The sequence below is a fragment of the Oryzias latipes genome, chromosome 24, assembly GCF_053564925.1.
Source record: "Oryzias latipes strain Hd-rR chromosome 24, Olatipes_Hd-rR_3.1".
NCBI classification, from domain to species: domain Eukaryota; kingdom Metazoa; phylum Chordata; class Actinopteri; order Beloniformes; family Adrianichthyidae; genus Oryzias; species Oryzias latipes.
In genome coordinates, this window is record NC_136260.1 from 24,034,354 (window position 1) to 24,055,049 (window position 20,696).

Below are 20,696 nucleotides of genomic sequence, written 5' to 3' on the forward strand. Positions count from 1 at the left end.
TTTAGATAAGTCAGCTTAAAAATAACAGTTATTAGACAGTTATTTTACTTTTATTCTAATTAATTCAATTAAGTAGGTGTAACTTTGGTGCTGTTGTTAGATCGGCACCGCAAGGAATTGTGGGATACCATTCCCTTTGCCTGTCTGCACGGATTTGGGTTTAAGTGTGGGTTTTTGACCAAATGTGTTTAGCTGTTTTACTGTGTTTTGTCGAGTTATTTTGTCCTACTATGTTTAATTCTTTTTGCACCATGAGTGAGAGGGAGGGAGAGGATGATGAGGATATTGAGCACCATTACTAATCAATAACGGAATGTTAAATTTAGCAAGATAGAAATTTGCGTTGTGTTACGTTTTGTGAAGCCATTTTGTTTCGATGTGTACTCAATTTCAAGCACAGTAGCTTATTTTCGGTACAGAAAAAATAAATTGACATATTCGTTTGACCATTGTGTTAATTTATGGTTGTGATTGTTACCCTATTGGTATTTCATGTCAATGTTTGTTTGGGTTTCTTACCGTTGCATTTATTTTTTCTTACTTTTCTGGAGACCGTGAATGCAGCATTTCTGCTGCTGTGTTTCCTGGAAGGAGGAGCCTCACACCGAGGAGGGAACGCAGAGCGCTGTCACCGCCGCCCGCTACCGGCTAACGGCAAAACCGGGTTTCCGTGCCATTACTGGAGAGCGAACCGGTCGAACTAAATGCCTCTATGATCCACCTGACCTTACAACAACACTCACAGCGTTCAGTTCAGGTAAGGCGACCCGGTTCTTCAGAACTGCGTACATGAGGTTAGCTAAACCGGATGCTAATTTATGACGGCTGAGGAAAGTGTGGAAACACGACGGAGGGTTTGTTTGATGTGACGAAGGAAGGAGCTGGTGTCGTGGAATGTGTCGCACCCCGCCACTCTCCGGCCCTCGTTGCAGTCCGGATCTCCAGAATCCATCGGTACCAATCGCTGAATGTTAAATCCGCGGCCGTTTCCAGCTGTTGCTCAACGGTAACGGCGGTGTTAACGCGTCCCTCCCAGCCCGTTGATCGTCTTAAAGTCGTTAGTTATCAGATTGACGGTGCTCTCCGCGTGCGCGTTACTTCGGGTAATCTCTATAAACCGGAGATACTTTGTAAAAAGATGGGAAATGACAGAGTTGTTGTCCGGTTCCGGTCCATTTATGAATGGGGAGGTGTAAATAGAAAGTTGCTCTCCTTGCCGAGGGGCGGATTAGCACCGGATTACAGCCCCACAAGGACAAACGGAGCATAATCTCACCGTAGTCCCTCCTTGGATCTGATGGAGCTCCATTCAAGCCGGTAGTGGTCCAGGTCTGTGGGTCTGTGCTTGATTGGGTCAGAACATCCGGCTTCATGGTGGAAACCGGATTTGTTTTCAGGTCCTTCAGTTTTCTTCAGGATTTGCTGCAGGTGGGTCCTCAGGTGACGCTGGTCCACAGTCGACTCACGGATTTCATCTGCAATTTCAACCTTTCCATGAATGCTTTACATTTGGGTCAATATGGTGAAACATGTCAATCAGTCAGTTATTTAAAGATGACCAGGAAGTAATAACAGCTGTATAACTTCTGATGGATGACGGCGTGGAATCCCTCACACCCTGAACACATCTTCAGTTGGACCACATGGAGATAAAAACCCTGCTATGGACTAAATGACGTTCAGTTATGAAAATAGCCAAATGTGGGAGACGGCACCCCTTATGATTAGGTTTTTGGGTTGACCGGCAGAGCAAACTGCAGGATGGAGGATGGGGGGTGGTTCATATGGACGTGTGAGTGATCCAGTCCTGAAAGTCCCACTGATCATTTTCAGATCAGAGATCATTGTCAGATCTATCCAGCGTTAAGTTCTGATCCAGATTCCAGCTCAGAGCAGGAAAACAGACGTTCATGGATCTGTTGGTCTACAGGTGGATGATCAGAAAGGGGCGGAGCTTGGAGGCTTTGGCTTGACGTAGTGACTCATACGTCACACTTGCAGGCCTTTTCAAACGCATTTTCTCAGCTGCTCCTGTTTCACAATGTTGTGAATAAAGAAATACTCAGAAATGCTGTTTTAATCTTATTTTAGTAGAAATGCTACCAGAACCTGTTAAAAACACAATTTTCATTGGAGTGAGTCTTACAGGAAACTGGAATTATTTTGTTTAGAAGCTTTCCTGATTTTTTTTTTAGAAGTTTAGCCTTTTTTAAATTTCAACAATTAAATCAAACTTTAATTATAAGAAACATTAACATTTAGAATGAAAAAACGCACATTATTACAATAAACACCAACCCACCCTTCCCATTCCCCTCCATCAAAACATACGACCTTTGACCCCACACACAAGGAATACTGATCAAAGTAACGACTTGAAGAAACTTCAGGCTCGGCTCTGAAACAGTGTTTGGGAATCTCTTCATACCGGGAGCAGCTCAGCCGTAGGAACATCGCCACAGTGCCCCCCCACACCGGGACAGCAGAGGGGTCCACTTCACAGCCGTGAGGCTGCAGACTTCAACTCCAGCTGCCCCAGAGGGGGCAACAACCACCGACCATCCGGCAAGTCCTGGTAGAAAAGATCTCCAACAGAAACATTGGGGCTAAAATCATGATGGGATGCTAAAAGGAAATACACAAGATAGATATAAAAAGATTAAATGCATCAAATGAAATTAAATACATAAAATAATATATAGATAGATGACTTTACAAAATACTAAAACTACTAGATTAAATAAGCAGATAAGATCAACTAACAGCCAAATTAAAAAGGTGGGTCTTGAGCCTCTTCTTAAAAACCTCAACAATAAATAATAAATATAAAATTATAATATTTGGTCGGAAAACCAAACTGTAATGAAGCACTGATGCAGTTTCTCGCTTATTTTCCGTTTTATTTCCATCTAAGCACGTTTGAGCAGAAGCTCAGGACTTTCCTACAACTGCCTGATGTCCAGAGTCAAAGAAGAGTCAGGAATGATGTGACGGGGATGAGACGGGGATGTGATGATGTGACGGGGATGCGATGTGATGGTGATGTCACTGTGATGTGACGGGGATGAGACGGGGATGAGACGGGGATGCGACGGGGATGTGACGGGGATGTGACGGGGATGAGACGGGGATGAGACGGGGATGTGACGGGGATGCGACGGGGATGAGACGGGGATGAGACGGGGATGTGACGGGGATGAGACGGGGATGTGATGATGTGACGGGGATGTGATGATGTGACGGGGATGTCACTGTGATGTGACGGGGATGCGATGTGATGGTGATGTCACTGTGATGTGACGGGGATGAGACGGGGATGAGACGGGGATGCGACGGGGATGAGACGGGGATGCGACAGGGATGCGACGGGGATGCGATGTGATGGTGATGTGACTGTGATGTGACGGGGATGTCACTGTGATGAGACGGGGATGCGACGGGGATGAGACGGGGATGCGACGGGGATGAGACGGGGATGCGATGTGATGGTGATGTGACTGTGATGTGACGGGGATGTCACTGTGATGTGACGGGGATGAGACGGGGATGTGACGGTGATGCGACGGGGATGCGATGTGATGGTGATGTGACTGTGATGTGACGGGAATGTCACTGTGATGTGACGGGGATGAGACGGGGATGCGACGGGGATGAGACGGGGATGAGACGGGGATGCGATGTCATGGTGATGTGACTGTGATGTGACGGGGATGCGACGGGGATGTGACGGGGATGAGACGGGGATGCGACGGGGATGAGACGGGGATGCGACGGGGATGAGACGGGGATGCGATGTGATGGTGATGTCACTGTGATGTGACGGGGATGAGACGGGGATGCGACGGGGATGTGACGGGGATGCGACGGGGATGTGACGGGGATGCGACGGGGATGCGACGGGGATGCGACGGGGATGAGACGGGGATGCGACGGGGATGCGACGGGGATGCGACGGGGATGTGACGGGGATGCGACGGGGATGCGATGTGATGGTGATGTGACTGTGATGTGACGGGGATGAGACGGGGATGCGACGGGGATGAGACGGGGATGCGACGGGGATGAGACGGGGATGCGATGTGATGGTGATGTGACTGTGATGTGACGTGGATGCGACGGGGATGAGACGGGGATGAGAGGGGGATGCGACGGTGATGCGACGGGGATGCGATGTGATGGTGATGTGACTGTGATGTGACGGGGATGTGACTGTGATGTGACGGGGATGTGACGGGGATGTCACTGTGATGTGACGGGGATGTCACGGGGATGTGACGGGGATGTCACGGGGATGTGACGGGGATGAGACGGGGATGCGACGGGGATGAGACGGGGATGCGACGGGGATGAGACGGGGATGCGACGGGGATGCAACGGGGATGTGACGGGGATGCGACGGGGATGAGACGGGAATGAGACGGGGATGCGACGGGGATGCGATGTGATGATGTGACGGGGATGAGACGGTGATGAGACGGGGATGAGACGGGGATGCGATGTGATGGTGATGTCACTGTGATGTGACGGGGATGAGACGGGGATGCGACGGGGATGTGACGGGGATGCGACGGGGATGAGACGGGGATGCGACGGGGATGAGACGGGGATGCGACGGGGATGAGACGGGGATGCGATGTGATGGTGATGTGACGGGGATGCGACGGGGATGAGACGGGGATGCGATGTGATGGTGATGTGACTGTGATGTGACGGGGATGTGACGGGGATGTCACTGTGATGTGACGGGGATGTCACTGTGATGTGACGGGGATGAGACGGGGATGCGACGGGGATGAGACGGGGATGCGACGGGGATGCGACGGGGATGAGACGGGAATGAGACGGGGATGTGACGGGGATGCGATGTGATGATGTGACGGGGATGAGACGGTGATGAGACGGGGATGCGACGGGGATGAGACGGGGATGTGACGGGGATGCGACGCGGATGAGACGGGGATGCGACGCGGATGTGACGGGGATGCGACGGGGATGCGATGTGATGATGTGACGGGGATGCGACGGGGATGAGACGGGGATGCGACGGGGATGCGACGGGGATGCGACGGGGATGCGACGCGGATGAGACGGGGATGCGACGCGGATGTGACGGGGATGCGACGGGGATGCGATGTGATGATGTGACGGGGATGCGACGGGGATGAGACGGGGATGTGACGGGGATGCGATGTGATGATGTGACGGGGATGAGACGGTGATGAGACGGGGATGCGACGGGGATGAGACGGGGATACGACGGGGATGAGACGGGGATGCGACGGGGATGCGACGCGGATGAGACGGGGATGCGACGCGGATGTGACGGGGATGCGACGGGGATGCGATGTGATGATGTGACGGGGATGCGACGGGGATGAGACGGGGATGCGACGGGGATGCGACGGGGATGCGATGTGATGATGTGACGGGGATGAGACGGTGATGAGACGGGGATGCGACGGGGATGTGACTGTGATGTGATGATGGGACGGGGATGTGAGGGACTCGGCCAGGCTTTGCTCGACTCCAGCAGCATCTGGTCCTCATGATTCAGCGGGATGGCCTGATTAACAATTGGTGTGTTAACAGAACACATGCACAGCACAGGAAGGACCGCTGGTTGCTAGGTTACGCTTAAAGACTGCTTTCATTTTTGTGATGGTTTTAGTTTTATTAGTTAGTTTTTGTCTGAAGTGGGGAGCTGCAGGTGACATTTGAAGAGTCTGTAGTGAAAATATCAGAAGCAGGAAGTCCGGTTTGTTTGGAGAAAAGGTCAGGAAGTCTGGTCAGAGGTTCTGAAATGCTCTCAGCTCACAGAACACCTGTTTTTCCTGGTTAAGGTGGCAGATTTAATATAAATGTTTAAAATGAAACTGTATTTTTTTTAAATAAGCACTGACTCCAGAAAAAAACCTGGTGTTTACAGCCGGTCCAAAAAGGAAGCATGCAGTCGTTTTAAAAGCGTCCACAGCAGAGGATTTCACAAGAGGGCCGCGTGTTTACTGAAGTCATGCGGGGTCCAACCAAATGCTGCTTTTTGATCCAGGAGGGGTTTAAAAATATCACCTTGTCTGTTGCTTTTCAGTACTGCAGCGACAGACGATCAACCTTCAGACTGAAGCTTCTTTGGGGGAACTTCCTTGATGCCTTGATTTAACCTCAAGCCTTTGTCCCCGAAGCAGAAACTCTACCATTAGATTGTGTTCTGACAGACGCACGGACCGGCTGCTGGGTTTCATTTCTCATTGATGAGCTCATATGATTGATTAGTCTGCTCTGGTGTGTTTTCAGATCATTCTGTTAAGCAGCTTGTGCGTCGTGGTACTCATCATTTGTATGATGGTAAAGCTATGAACCAGAAAGGCCCAGTAGTTTACTGACCCACTCGAGTGTCTGTTACATAACTGTCAGCAGCAGCACATGAACACACCTCTCATCCCTGAGGGGTTTTCATCATTTGGTTCGCATCTGATTTGGTTTTACAGCTGTTTGTCAATAGAGGTTTTCTGTTGGCGCTTCATTGTAGAGTCATGAAAACGAACAGCATTAGATTTAAACCTCCATTCTGAATTTCATCTGGCAAATCCCACTGGATCCCACTTAGATGTGAGTCTGAGGTTGAAGAAAAACATTTTTGTTGATTAAAGAAAAGCGACGGACACCTGAAGGCCTGCTTCATTTTTCCAGTTTTTTGGCATCAAGCAGAGTCTGATCAAAACCCGTTTTATCTGGAGAACCGGGTTTCTCTGTGTCCTGATGTTTGGTTTGGAGCCCGTAGAGTCAGGCCTGTCAGGCGGTCTATAGGCAACGATCCAGAGGTTGAGTTTGGGAGCATCAGTGTTGCTGCATCTTCATCTTCCTCGCCTCATCCTCCTCAGTCTTGATCTTTAAAAAGCTTTGAGCTGCTGTGAAAATGGCTCCTCACTATTTTTAGCTTCAAGCACTTCTAAAAATGTATCTGAGAATTGAAACCAAGCTTTTCTCTGTCTGCCTCCTAATCCCTGTTGACTCTTTGAAAAGGGGGGAGGAAGTGGATCAACTGTTTGCTTCTGCATTTAGATGATCTCATTTGGAGTAAAAAGTCACTACATTGTTTTTCTTCCTGTGTGCATCAGTGAAAGGCTTACTAGGATTTATTTAAAGCTTTATAGTCTTTGTCTTTTCCTCCTGTATTTCTACTGCTGATGATGTTAGATTGACAGATCTTTATTTGTATTTGTCACACGTACGATGAAATTAAAAGTGCCTCCTGGTCAGTTCATGCCTTAAAAAACAACTTACTACTAAAATAATAACTAAAACATGAAACTACAGAAAAGGTTCTTCAACATGTGTTAAAACCAGAGAAATAATAATAATAGAAGTAATGAGTATGAAGGAAGCTCCCACACTATCATAATTCATAAGAAGGGCTCCAGGTTTAATGTTTCCGCCGTCTTTAACACGTCTATGGCGGTCTAAGCGTCTGCCTGAAGGCAACTGGTCAAACGGAGGGGAGGCGTCGCTGATGATGCTCTCTGCTCTGTTGATGCAGCAGGAGCTGTGATCCGCACAGTCCCTTAGCACTCGTCCCGGGACACCACCGGGTCCGTCTCACCTCATGCTCATCCAGGACCAGGATGGTGGTGCAGTGGGCCGTGTGGTGGAAGTGGGGTGTCTGTGGCGTAGTGACATCAAAGTGGGCAAAGACGAGGTTCAAGCGTGCTTCCTGCCACACCTGTCGGCTGTCACCGCTGTCCAGGTGGTTTCCAATCTTCCTCCTGCTTTGGTTTCTGATGCCTCTCTTCAGGTTGGTTCGGGCTGCGCTGTGGAGGTCTTTTTACAGACTTGTGGGCGGCGTTTCTCCTCCTCAGAAGCTGTTCGCCCTCCTGTCCCGAGTCCTCTGGGGGCTTCTGGTTGGGGTAGATCTGGATCTGTTTGTCCACCGTGACTGTGTCTATGCAGCTCTTAATGTAGCCCAGCACGCTGTGCGTGAACACCTCCAGGTCCTGGTGTTCAAACACCTCCCAGTCTGTCCTCTAAAGCAGTCCTGCAGCCGCTGGGAGGCGTCATGGTGAAACAGTCTTTGTGAGGGTGGGAGCTGTTTTCCTGAGTGTGAGCTGGCCCTGTAGCTCGTTTTGATGTTGGAATAGACCTCATCCAGGGAGTCGTTTCCTTTGTGGCACACTTCACGTCTGCATGGTTAAAACCCCCCAGCAATGATCTGCACGGCATCAGGATATTTGCTCTGCTGGATGCTAATGCTAGCATGAAGACGTCCGTAAATCAACCATGAGCTAGAACCATGAATCCTGATGCAAACGTTGCCCTCAGCGTTTGGCTGCAGGCTGGTTGTGATCCCTCAGACGCCGCTCGCTCTGCTGTGAGCTGCATTCATGCGGTCCGAGCGGCTGGTGAAGGAGCAGAGCTGCAGTATTTGGATGGCGTGCCAGCAGACGTGTTTCCAAAGGTGTTCATGCCATCTGGACCTGCAGCGTGGCATGCTTACAACAGCCGCTATTCTGGACACATAACTCCCATTTATTGCTTTCCTTCTTCATTTATGTAATCACACTAGAATGGATGTAATTAACGATTATAGAGAACAGTAGATTTCTTCTAGTGTAACAGAAAAACATTCTTTTTCTGTTTTTTTGATTAATGGAGCAGAGAATTGTTTAAAGGCCGTTTTTATCACTGATTTCATTTGTATTCAGTGATTTGATTTGTTTAAAATCTCCCCGTGTTTTTTTTGTATTTTTGATTTCCCCCATCAGTTTCCAGAAACTCTTTAACTCGTTTAATTCAGACTGACGCCATTCTGAAAGAAGCAGCAGCTGATAGTCTCTGAGGCCTTTAGCTGCTGGTTTTCACAAAGCTATGCTAAAAAAATCCTCAAATGAAACGACGGTCCCATAAAGAGAGGATAACCTCAGGGGGGTCCCCCGACCAGCAGCACTGGTGTCCGTTTAAAGGTGGCGTTCTCTGTGGCGTTTGCTGAGATGGTGAGTCCCACACTGATCATGGACCACAGAAGTCGCCTCTGGAGATGAGAGTGAAGTTCACACAGCAGCATGTTCAATTTCACAAACGTTTTTAGACAAATCGCACATTCTTTCCAATGTCAGCTCTTTGTTCACTGACACTAATGTGGCCCAGCAAGACTGTACCTGATGTGACGCATGGAGGGGGCTCGGTCATGGTCTGGGCTGCTCTGCAGGTTCACATAAATCTGCAGACTGTCAGTCATTCAGGAGCTAACCGTGCTGCTGGTTTCTGTCGCCAGAACCTCCAACAAGGCAAAAAACACGGATAAAAGCAGCAAGAATGGATGCCAGCAGAACATTCTGGAGTGTTCTTCCATGACCTAACTGCTGTTGGTTCATCTCTGGAAGAAGATGAAACGTCTGGACGCCTTCCAACCTGGAGATGTTTGTCCTGACCGACTCAAAGGTTGTTCAACATAAAGACAGGGCGCCATGGCGCCATGCCTTCAGCTCGTGCCTGCATCTTTAGTCTTTACAAACAGCCTTTCTGCGGCTGCTATCGCTCAGAGCACCATCTGCTGAAGCCGCTCTCGCATGGAAACACTCGCCGCTTTTCACATCAGGAAGCGCTTAACTAATGAGAGGAGAAACGACGAAGGCAAAGCAGTTTGAAATAGAGCAAAGACAGACTCATACGGGGGGGGGGGGGGGGGTCCTCATTAATGCAGAGATTACCTCAAAGCACAGAAGGTAAAAAAATTAAAAAAAGCACGGGCCGGACGCTGCTTCCTGATCCACAGCACCCGCCGGGCCCAAGTCTAATTTTAGAGAGCTGTTTGGCTGAAGATAACAAGCGTCTGTGTCTCTGTCTGCTGTCCAACACTAACCGGATCTCAACCTTCAGAACCGCACAGGTCCAAATGAAGAAACCTGATGTTTGGGGTTTGTGGGCTGCAGCCGTTCAAAGCTTGTGTTGAAATCCTCTGACCACCGGAGGTGAACATGACAGTGATCCCAACGGTCAGTGAAAATATTGAATGCTCTCTGCATCGGCTTCAGAAGATTCCTGTACACTGACGGTTCTGAGCTAACCGGATCCTGGTTTATGTAATCCCATATCGACCCCCCAATGGCCTCGTGGCCATGTTTACCGTGGGCACCAACCAGTAAATGAACAGCAGTCTGATATCAGCAGGAAACGGGTCATTCTAACCCCGTTGTTTTCTCCAGGCTTGGTCCTGAGTTCTGCTAAAGCCTGCAGTACCATCCATCGGATGTAGCAGATCATCGACCCGTTTTCAACGCAGAACACAAGTTTGTCTCTCCGTTTGTGACTTTGTGATCAGAAATGCTGCAGGCAGAAAATTCTAAGTTTCTCTGCAGAATTTCTAGACGATCCTGTCTGGATACAAACGTAGAAAAGCTTCTCCCCTCGTTGTTGTTGCTCTGTTGGGTTTTGTGGCTGTTGTTGCAGCAGCAGCTGGATGGTAATGTTTAACCCGACCTCCATGCTGGGAGCTCAGGGTGTTCACACCTGTGTTTGTCCTCTGACCAGAACTCGGATGAGGAGGAATCTGAAAAATCAGCAGAATGTAATCTCCTCTGGCCTGTGACCCAGATGGATTATGGGTCGGGCTGAGTCATGGTTGTGAGTCTTTGTCTTCTTCAAACAATGAGGAGGTTGAAGGTCCTTCATGGAGGTTTTTCTGTTCCCTTTGACCCGTTCGCCACTGACTCACTTCCTGTCTGTAGACCTGAGTTTAGTGAGACTTTGCTGATTTCAGCGGAACTTCTGCACCGTTACAGTCTGTCTGAGGATGGAACATCAGGACACCGATCAGCCTCAAACTTCAAGCTAGTTAGGAGCTTTCACACACATGGGTTCCTTAACTTTATCCATCGTTTGGTTGCCAGGTGCTGCAGTTACGGCAATTTGAAGCTTAATCGCCAGAGAAGCCGCTTAAATCTGCAGCTACTGAAGTTTATGTTGAAGAGAACCTCTGTGGTGTCTGTTTGGATCCAAACGTTCAGGTTCTGCATAAGACACAGCAGTTGATTTGTGACATCTGCAACCCCAGGCTCCAGAGCCACATGTGGCTCTTCTGCCTCTCCGTTGTGGCTCTTTGGTCAAAGAAAAAATCATTTGTTTTAAAAAGTAACTGTAAAGTATAAAGTAGGTGAAAATAAACCTAAAACTTTATTCGACTCCTTCACAAGCAGCTGAAGGACGGTATGTACCACTCAGGTTCCTTAACCTCCAACACTCCTCCATTGTTTACCCAAGTCCTGCTACAACATGTTGACAGGCCTGTGAGCGCCACAGTGACACTCTGGAATAGAATCTCTGGACTAATTCAAGGATTTTAAATGTGGTAGGGGTCACTTCATCAGCTCTGGTTTGAATTTAATATGTTAGATTAATGCCTATCTGGCTGAGATGCAACTCAAATGGTAAAATAAACAGTTTTTTATGACTGCTGACATCACACTACCTACTTCTGCTGATTTTCTGAAGTACAGGAAGTATTTTATTTTGAAAGGAAGTCATGTGAACCACTGTTAAAAGTTATAAACTAGTTCTTATTTCAAAAACAGTCTTTGTCTCAGTTTCATTTCTATTCAGTAACAGTGAGATAAATCAAAAGTAGTGTTTTATTCTCCAAAGGGTGGAGTCAGGCTTCCTGGTTGTAGACGGTTGGAGATCGACCCAAATGGCTGAAGGTTGCAGAGCCCCGACCCAAACTGTCCCAACGGTGTTTGTGTTTTGTCTTCAGAGGTGAGACATGGCTGAACAGAACTCCGCTCGCCCCCAAAGGAAGATGTCCACCTCTGGGGAGAGCATCTACAAGGTTCTGGGGCTGGAGAAGGGAGCTTCAGCAGAGGACATCAAGAAGGCCTACAGGTAACCTGCTGAACGCCAAAGGATGGACGCCACGGAGGCTTTGAGTTCTCTTGTCACGTGTTTCAAAGCTGCACCCTCCTTCTTTTGTGGTGGCTCCAAAACCTTCCCTGGCTTGTTCATGCATGCACCTTTGAGTGATTCACTAACCACTCCTTAAGCCCCTCCTCTTTCTGAACACCTGTCTGTCATCAGTCATTTTACCCCCTCATCTCTTACTTGCTGACTTTCCTCCTGGCTCTTTTATCTGTTATCTGCACTGTGGTTGTAAAGTTGTCCAGAAGTGAGAGTAAAGAGATGTTCTGGCAGAACCCTCTGAAAGATCAGCTCCATTAGAACCGATCTGGAACCCTTGGGTTTCTCTCACCCGACACTGATGATCTAGAACTTGTGGATGAAGTTGGTTTATTCTGATTCTGGGCCATTAAAGTCATGAAGTGATCATAAACTGGTTTTTCGGGTCTCTTCCTTGGCAGAAAACTGGCGCTGAGGTACCACCCAGACAAAAACCCGGACAACCCAGAAGCAGCGGAGAAGTTCAAGGAGATCAACAACGCCAACTCCATTTTAAACGACGAGAACAAGAGAAGAGTCTACGACGAGTACGGCTCCATGGGGCTCTACGTGTCCGAGCAGTTCGGAGAAGAGAGTGTCAAATACTACTTCCTCATGTCCAAATGGTGGTTTAAGGTTTGTTCTTCATCAGATCTGAAGCTGTGTGAGCAGGAACACTGCTGCCTGCTGGGGGGAAAAAGAACCTCATGGCTGTCTGATTCATTTTACGAGACTCTAACTCATAAACCATGACCTTGACATGAATTGGGAGCAATCAGGAAATGTTTGGAGAAGACATTTACAGGATTCAGAGTCCATGAAGGTGGAAAATGGAAAAATAATCCAAATACCTTTGAAGAAAATGAGTCAACACACAAGAGAGACCCATTCTGTTCTTCAGGGGGATCCTTTTCCAAAAACAGATTCCTACAGGCAGACGGGACAGAAGTCCTGTTGATGAACCTGCTGAGGTCCTGCCGTTTAGGCAGATGGCGGATTTGAACCAACAGCACCTGCAGCAGGTTCCTCAGAACGATCATGATGAGAGTCAAACCAGCGTTTTGTTCTCGCTCACTGGCCGTCTTACTTTGGCTGTTCTGACTACGAAGCTTCAGGAATTGAACCCTCCGCCTTTTTTGTCAGTGGCTAACGCGCGTTTCTCCCAACAGAGCCTGGTTCTGTGCTGCACCGTCTTCAGCTGCTGCTGCTGCTGCTGCTGCTGCTGTTTCTGCTGCGGGAAGTGCAAACCCGCCGACGACGAGGAGAACTACCAGTACGTGGATCCCGAAGACCTGGAGGCCCAGATCAAGGCAGAGCAGGACGGAGGTGAGGACCGCCAGACGCCTGGTCCGCACCTGTAGCAGATGTTTGAGAGATGTTGGTCATTCCTTCAAATGATGAGTGCTGTTCCTGCTCTAGAGGGTTTTCATTGACAGACATGTTCCTTCACAGCTTCACTCCAGAACATCCGTCTGTGGTTCTAGCTCAAGGTTCTGTTCTTCAGAACTGCAGCACAGTTTCTCCTTTGATCAGACTGGAGGACCTGACGATGGTTTTAAGGCCCGTTCACACCGGGACGAATTTCCCGCGCGATATTCGCCGACGTTTAACGCCTCGTGACTAAACAAAGGGCATCAATGTGAGCGTGCACACGGACGCGAAAAAATGCCACGCGCCAAAGCGTCACTTTTTAAAAAACGCCTCGGGTTTGTTTTTTTGGTTTGACGCGCCGCGTCAAAAACTATTCGACCAATGAGAACGGCGCTTTTGCACACGTGTCTGGAGCTTCTGAAGTTACAGGAAAACACAACTTGGGGGCGCTCAAACACAAAACTGTCTTTCTGAGCACACATACCAGCGAAGAAGATAGACGCCACGTAGCGTCTACACAGCCACGAAGAAATAATGACGGACATTCTAAAATATCCCCGAAAACGCTGATGATACATTTCAGCTCTTGTACCAGTCAATAAAACTCCCCATGTTCTTCTCTTCTCGTAACCATGGGATGTCCCCAAAATCGGCGTCTTTTCCGGCGTCTTTCATCATCAACAGAACAATAATTTCTTCATCGCTGGAACTGGAGCTACTGGTGCTTGAAATATTCATGTTTTCTTTGTATGATTCTGACAAGCGTGTAAATACTTGCTCTCTTCTTCTGAGTGAAAAGCGACTTTAAGAAGCGTAAAGTTGCGCAGCGCCACCTTGTGTACAGGAGTATTTCTGTTTTTTATTTCTGAAATTGTATGTTCACTCGGCTCATCGTCAGCGAAAATCGCCTGGGTGTGAACACAAAAAAGGTGGCGAAAAACGCTGGATGAATAACGGCTGGCGAATATTCGTCCCGGTGTGGACGGGCCTTTAGATGTTACCGTGACACAGGAGACATTTTATAAACGCTGATCAGGTGATTCCAGGCTGGAACTGCCTGACAACCCCAATCCAGAGCACCAGCCCCCCCTTCAGACTGAACAAACGTGGCAGAACGTATGAGAGCCTACAGAAAAAACATGACAGCTCAGCGTTCCAAACCCTAAAATTTTGCTTTCAGACTTTGAACGGCGTTGGCGTGGCGAGCTTGCAAAATTGGCGTTTCTCTGTTGCTCGCAGAATTTTTACTGAAAAATTGTGAAAATGTATTTCGTGAATTCCTGACTCAAGCTAATGAAACAACATGACAGACATCGATGACAGATATTAGGAATGTGGGCGTGGTTCACCAAAAACCTCTGTTGCCAAGGAAACCTAAAGGTTTACTTTTGCTGATGGCTGTCAGCGGGTCAAAAGGGAGTGGGGGCGGGGGGGGTCAAAAAGTGGCGGTGAGGTTTTTTTTTCTTCCTCTTCAAAAAATGGTTTATGCTGCATTATTTTGTAGTGTTTTAGAAATTCTCCAACACATGTTTGTTTTTAGCCTTAAATGGTAACCCCCCCCCCACATATCAGCTGGAGGAATCCTTTTCTGCCTGATGCACCTGTGGCCCCCACTCACACCTCCGGACCCCTCTGCTCGTGTTGCAATCCAACAGGTACTCCTGTAATCATAATCCAGCCTGCATCCAATCTGGGTCCTGAGACCCCAGAGGACCAGGGTAGGCCCATCCCCCTGCCCATGCCTGCACCTGAGCCCCCGCAGCAGGGGGGGAGGAGTCCGGGGGGGACCACGGCGGAGTTAGACTGAGTCGTAAGAGCCTCCGTGTCTGTCCGTCCTCCATCCGTCCTGTTCGTTGGTCTCCTGTCGGGCTCTGTGGCTTCTGCTCGTGCATCCATGACTTCCTGTGTCTCTAACCCGTCAGTCACATGACCGCTCGTGCTGCCGCCAGCACGCCTGTGGCCAGACGGCATCGCTGCAGGCGCCGCTTCATGACCGTCCGCTCAAATGATATGATTTTGCATGTTGGCTTCACTAACATCCAAACGCTTTCCCTCCGTCTGAACCCTCCTGTCTGGGATTAACCATCTCCCTCGTCTCCCCCAGGAGGAAAATGACGCCACCGATCCGCCTCAACAGACATCTGCAGGCAGGTAAGATCTGAGGTTCCGGTCCACCTGAACCCCAGACCCACAATCCTCTGCTCTTCATATTCTGTCAAATCTAAGTAGAACGTTGTGTTTTCTCTCCTCTGTTAGCCCACCAACCCCCCCACCCTCAGAGAAAAACCAGCCCAAAATCACCAGCTCACATCCCCCCTCCCACCTAAAGAACACCTGCAAAGGTGCGCCAAATGACTCCTCCCCTTTCCAAAGGACGCCCCCCCACGACCACACAGCTTCAGCCCCAACACCCCCGCCCCCCTTCCAGCCTTTCCCCGGGGGCTGGACGAAGCCTGACCAGCTGTGCTGTGGGCGTGGCCTAATCTGCTCTGTCATACCGGTCCGACGGGTCTTCCAGCAGGTAGGAGGGGGCAAAGCCACCAAGGATGACATCATCCAAACAAAGACTGGATCTGCCCCCCCCCCCCCCCCATCAGAGGATCTGCAGCTTTCATGGGTCTGAGGTTCCCCGCCCGACGCCAAAGGTTCTGCTTCTCTGAAAAGGGCGGGAAGCTTCTGGGTTCTGATCCAACTGTTTGCAATCGCATGCCCCCCCCCAACCCCGAGCACTTCCACACCAAACCGCCATTTGTCTTTCTGGGGTTGAAAATGAACTCAGTACCTGTTATAATCTGAGGGATTAAGCGGTAATCTATGCCAGATTATTACTGAGGCTGCAGCCCCCATGCCCTGCCCAAAGGCCGCAGCAGCTTCAGGGGAACCGCCTACTGCCAGCAGCATGAGCTGGGTTCTGGTGGTCCGTCTGGGTCAGAGTTCCACTGGCGCCCAAACGTCTGCCGCTTCTGGCCGCCAGAACATTTGAAGATTGCGCTGCAGAGAAGGCGATGGTTAGAACGCCGCTAGAAGGATCAACTTTAGCTAGCAGAACCAGCCTCCCAACAGAACCAAGAGGAAGAACCGCAGACGTTCTGGTCCGTTTAGGCTGGGTGCTGGAAGAAGACCGGGTTGTGGATCATCTGGACGGTGGCTGATCAGGATCAGAACCGCCGATTAGTCTAGAGTTTAATGTTCGTCTTTAGTTTTAACAAGGGGGGGGGCGCAGACGGTCCATCCTGTCTGCGCAGATCCTGATATTTGCTGCTCAGATGATGAACAACACGGTTCTCCATACGGCGCCGCACGGAGCCGCCAACCGAGCGTTTCCTCGACATGGGGTGTGGGGGGGGCCGTAGATCGGACCGTATTTATTTTTATGAATTGTTGATCAAATGCTTCACGTTTATGTCGTTTGTTCTAATCGGTTTATTTTTTTATTTATGTCAGTTAACCTGGGATGGGGGGGCTCGTTTAAATGCTGACTCAGCTCTGCATGTGCACGGCGCTCAGGTTGGGACTGCAATCAAAGATGGAGGGGCGCATGACTGTTTCAGGACCCCCCCCCCCCCCCCCCCCCCTTCACAGTCAGTTGATCGGGGGAGGGGGGTCCTGCTGTGGACGACGTGTAAACGAGAACCAAATAAAGAGGTGATTTTCTACTTGACAGTTTCTGGTCTCTTTTTGTCATCAGAACCTGGTGGTTCTCCTCCTACAGGGTTCTGGTTCTCATCCTACAGGGTTCTGGTGGTTCTCCTCCTACAGGGTTCTGGTTCTCCTCCTACAGGGTTCTGGTTCTCCTCCTACAGGGTTCTGGTGGTTCTCCTCCTACAGGGTTCTGGTGGTTCTCCTCCTACAGAGTTCTGGTTCTGCTCCTACAGGGTTCTGGTGGTTCTCCTCCTACAGAGTTCTGGTTCTGCTCCTACAGGGTTCTGGTGGTTCTCCTCCTACAGGGTTCTGGTTCTCATCCTACAGGGTTCTGGTGGTTCTCCTCCTACAGGGTTCTGGTTCTCATCCTACAGGGTTCTGGTGGTTCTCCTCCTACAGGGTTCTGGTTCTCATCCTACAGGGTTCTGGTGGTTCTCCTCCTACAGGGTTCTGGTTCTCATCCTGCAGGGTTCTGGTGGTTCTCCTCCTACAGGGTTCTGGTTCTCCTCCTACAGGGTTCTGGTGGTTCTCCTCCTACAGGGTTCTGGTGGTTCTCTTCCTATAGGGTTCTGGTGGTTCTCTTCTTATAGGGTTCTGGTTCTCCTCCTACAGGGTTCTGGTTCTCCTCCTACAGGGTTCTGGTTCTCTTCCTACAGGGTTCTGGTGGTTCTCTTCCTATAGGGTTCTGGTGGTTCTCCTCCTACAGGGTTCTGGTTCTCTTCCTACAGGGTTCTGGTGGTTCTCTTCTTATAGGGTTCTGGTTCTCTTCCTACAGGGTTCTGGTTCTCTTCCTACAGGGTTCTGGTGGTTCTCTTCCTATAGGGTTCTGGTGGTTCTCATCCTGCAGAGTTCTGGTGGTTCTCCTCCGGCAGGGTTCTGGTGGTTCTCCTCCTACAGGGTTCTGGTTCTCCTCCTACAGGGTTCTGGTGGTTCTCCTCCTACAGGGTTCTGGTGGTTCTCTTCCTACAGGGTTCTGGTGGTTCTCTTCCTATAGGGTTCTGGTGGTTCTCCTCCTACAGGGTTCTGGTTCTCCTCCTACAGGGTTCTGGTTCTCCTCCTACAGGGTTCTGGTTCTCATCCTACAGGGTTCTGGTGGTTCTCCTCCTACAGGGTTCTGGTTCTCTTCCTACAGGGTTCTGGTGGTTCTCCTCCTACAGGGTTCTGGTTCTCCTCCTACAGGGTTCTGGTTCTCCTCCTACAGGGTTCTGGTTCTCTTCCTATAGGGTTCTGGTGGTTCTCTTCTTATAGGGTTCTGGTTCTCTTCCTACAGGGTTCTGGTTCTCTTCCTACAGGGTTCTGGTGGTTCTCTTCCTATAGGGTTCTGGTGGTTCTCATCCTGCAGAGTTCTGGTGGTTCTCCTCCGGCAGGGTTCTGGTGGTTCTCCTCCTACAGGGTTCTGGTTCTCCTCCTACAGGGTTCTGGTGGTTCTCCTCCTACAGGGTTCTGGTGGTTCTCTTCCTACAGGGTTCTGGTGGTTCTCTTCCTATAGGGTTCTGGTGGTTCTCCTCCTACAGGGTTCTGGTTCTCCTCCTACAGGGTTCTGGTTCTCCTCCTACAGGGTTCTGGTTCTCATCCTACAGGGTTCTGGTGGTTCTCCTCCTACAGGGTTCTGGTTCTCTTCCTACAGGGTTCTGGTGGTTCTCTTCCTATAGGGTTCTGGTGGTTCTCCTCCTACAGGGTTCTGGTTCTCCTCCTACAGGGTTCTCCTCCTACAGGGTTCCTGCAGGGTTCTGGTGGTTCTCCTCCTACAGGGTTCTGGTTCTCATCCTGCAGAGTTCTGGTGGTTCTCCTCCTACAGGGTTCTGGTTCTCCTCCTAGAGGGTTCTGGTTCTCATCCTGCAGAGTTTTGGTGGTTCTCCTCCTGCAGGGTTCTGGTGGTTCTCTTCCTGCAGGGTTCTGGTGGTTCTCTTCCTGCAGGGTTCTGGTGGTTCTCCTCCTACAGGGTTCTGGTTCTCATCCTGCAGAGTTCTGGTGGTTCTCCTCCTGCAGGGTTCTGGTGGTTCTCCTCCTACAGGGTTCTGGTTCTCCTCCTACAGGGTTCTGGTGGTTCTCCTCCTACAGGGTTCTGGTGGTTCTCCTCCGGCAGGGTTCTGGTGGTTCTCCTCTGGGTTCTGGTTCTCCTCCTGCAGAGTTCTGGTGGTTCTCCTCCTACAGGGTTCTGGTTCTCCTCCTACAGGGTTCTGGTGGTTCTCCTCCTACAGGGTTCTGGTGGTTCTCCTCCGGCAGGGTTCTGGTGGTTCTCCTCTGGGTTCTGGTTCTCCTCCTGCAGGGTTCTGGTGGTTCTCCTCCTACAGGGTTCTGGTTCTCCTCCTACAGGGTTCTGGTGGTTCTCCTCCTACAGGGTTCTGGTGGTTCTCCTCCGGCAGGGTTCTGGTGGTTCTCCTCTGGGTTCTGGTTCTCCTCCTGCAGAGTTCTGGTGGTTCTCTTCCTACAGGGTTCTGGTGGTTCTCTTCCTATAGGGTTCTGGTGGTTCTCTTCCTGCAGGGTTCTGGTGGTTCTCTTCCTACAGGGTTCTGGTGGTTCTCCTCCTGCAGGGTTCTGGTGGTTCTCTTCCTGCAGTGTTCTGGTGGTTCTCCTCCTACAGGGTTCTGGTTCTCATCCTGCAGAGTTCTGGTGGTTCTCCTCCTACAGGGTTCTGGTTCTCCTCCTACAGGGTTCTGGTTCTCTTCCTACAGAGTTCTGGTGGTTCTCTTCCTATAGGGTTCTGGTGGTTCTCTTCCTACAGGGTTCTGGTGGTTCTCTTCCTATAGGGTTCTGGTGGTTCTCTTCCTATAGGGTTCTGGTGGTTCTCCTCCTACAGGGTTCTGGTTCTCCTCCTACAGGGTTCTGGTTCTCATCCTGCAGAGTTCTGGTAGTTCTCTTCCTACAGGGTTCTGGTGGTTCTCTTCCTATAGGATTCTGGTGGTCCTCTTCCTGCAGGGTTCTGGTGGTTCTCCTCCTACAGGGTTCTGGTTCTCATCCTGCAGAGTTCTGGTGGTTTTCCTCCGGCAGGGTTCTGGTGGTTCTCTTCCTAGAGGGTTCTGGTTCTCATCCTGCAGAGTTTTGGTGGTTCTCCTCCTGCAGGGTTCTGGTGGTTCTCTTCCTGCAGGGTTCTGGTGGTTCTCCTCCTACAGGGTTCTGGTTCTCATCCCGCAGAGTTCTGGTGGTTCTCCTCCTGCAGGGTTCTGGTGGTTCTCCTCTGGGTTCTGGTTCTCATCCTGCAGGGTTCTGGTGGTTCTCCTCTGGGTTCTGGTTCTCCTCCTGCAGAGTTCTGGTGGTTCTCCTCCGGCAGGGTTCTGGTGGTTCTCCTCTGGGTTCTGGTTCTCCTCCTGCAGAGTTCTGGTGGTTCTCTTCCTACAGGGTTCTGGTTCTCATCCTGCAGAGTTCTGGTGGTTCTCCTCCTACAGGGTTCTGGTTCTCCTCCTACAGGGTTCTGGTTCTCCTCCTACAGGGTTCTGGTTCTCATCCTACAGGGTTCTGGTTCTCATCCTGCAGAGTTCTGGTGGTTCTCTTCCTGCAGAGTTCTGGTGGTTCTCCTCCTGCAGGGTTCTGGTGGTTCTCCTCCTGCAGGGTTCTGGTGGTTCTCCTCCTACAGGGTTCTGGTTCTCCTCCTACAGGGTTCTGGTTCTCATCCTGCAGAGTTCTGGTGGTTCTCTTCCTAGAGGGTTCTGGTTCTCATCCTGCAGAGTTTTGGTGGTTCTCCTCCTGCAGGGTTCTGGTGGTTTTCATCCTGCAGAGTTCTGGTAGTTCTCTTCCTACAGGGTTCTGGTGGTTCTCTTCCTATA

The 20,696-nt window shown here is 50.2% G+C and overlaps 1 protein-coding gene across 5 annotated transcripts; it reads left to right on the forward strand.

Annotated features, from left to right (window-relative positions):
* Positions 1–554: 554 nt before the first annotated feature.
* Positions 555–16,946, forward strand: dnajc5ga (DnaJ (Hsp40) homolog, subfamily C, member 5 gamma a). Of its 5 annotated transcripts, none has more exons than XM_023952998.2 (7): positions 555–757; positions 11,741–11,868; positions 12,342–12,555; positions 13,089–13,245; positions 14,946–15,100; positions 15,395–15,441; positions 15,547–16,946. In XM_023952998.2, the coding sequence occupies exons 2-5, from the start codon at positions 11,750–11,752 to the stop codon at positions 15,095–15,097; spliced, it is 642 nt and encodes a 213-aa protein (XP_023808766.1). In that variant the 5' UTR covers positions 555–757; positions 11,741–11,749; the 3' UTR covers positions 15,098–15,100; positions 15,395–15,441; positions 15,547–16,946. The 5 variants fall into 5 exon arrangements, with proteins under 5 accessions (XP_023808766.1, XP_078798579.1, XP_078798577.1 ...); XM_078942451.1 differs by having other exon boundaries at positions 558–757; positions 15,520–16,946; XM_078942452.1 differs by having other exon boundaries at positions 602–757; positions 11,632–11,868.
* Positions 16,947–20,696: the final 3,750 nt, after the last annotated feature.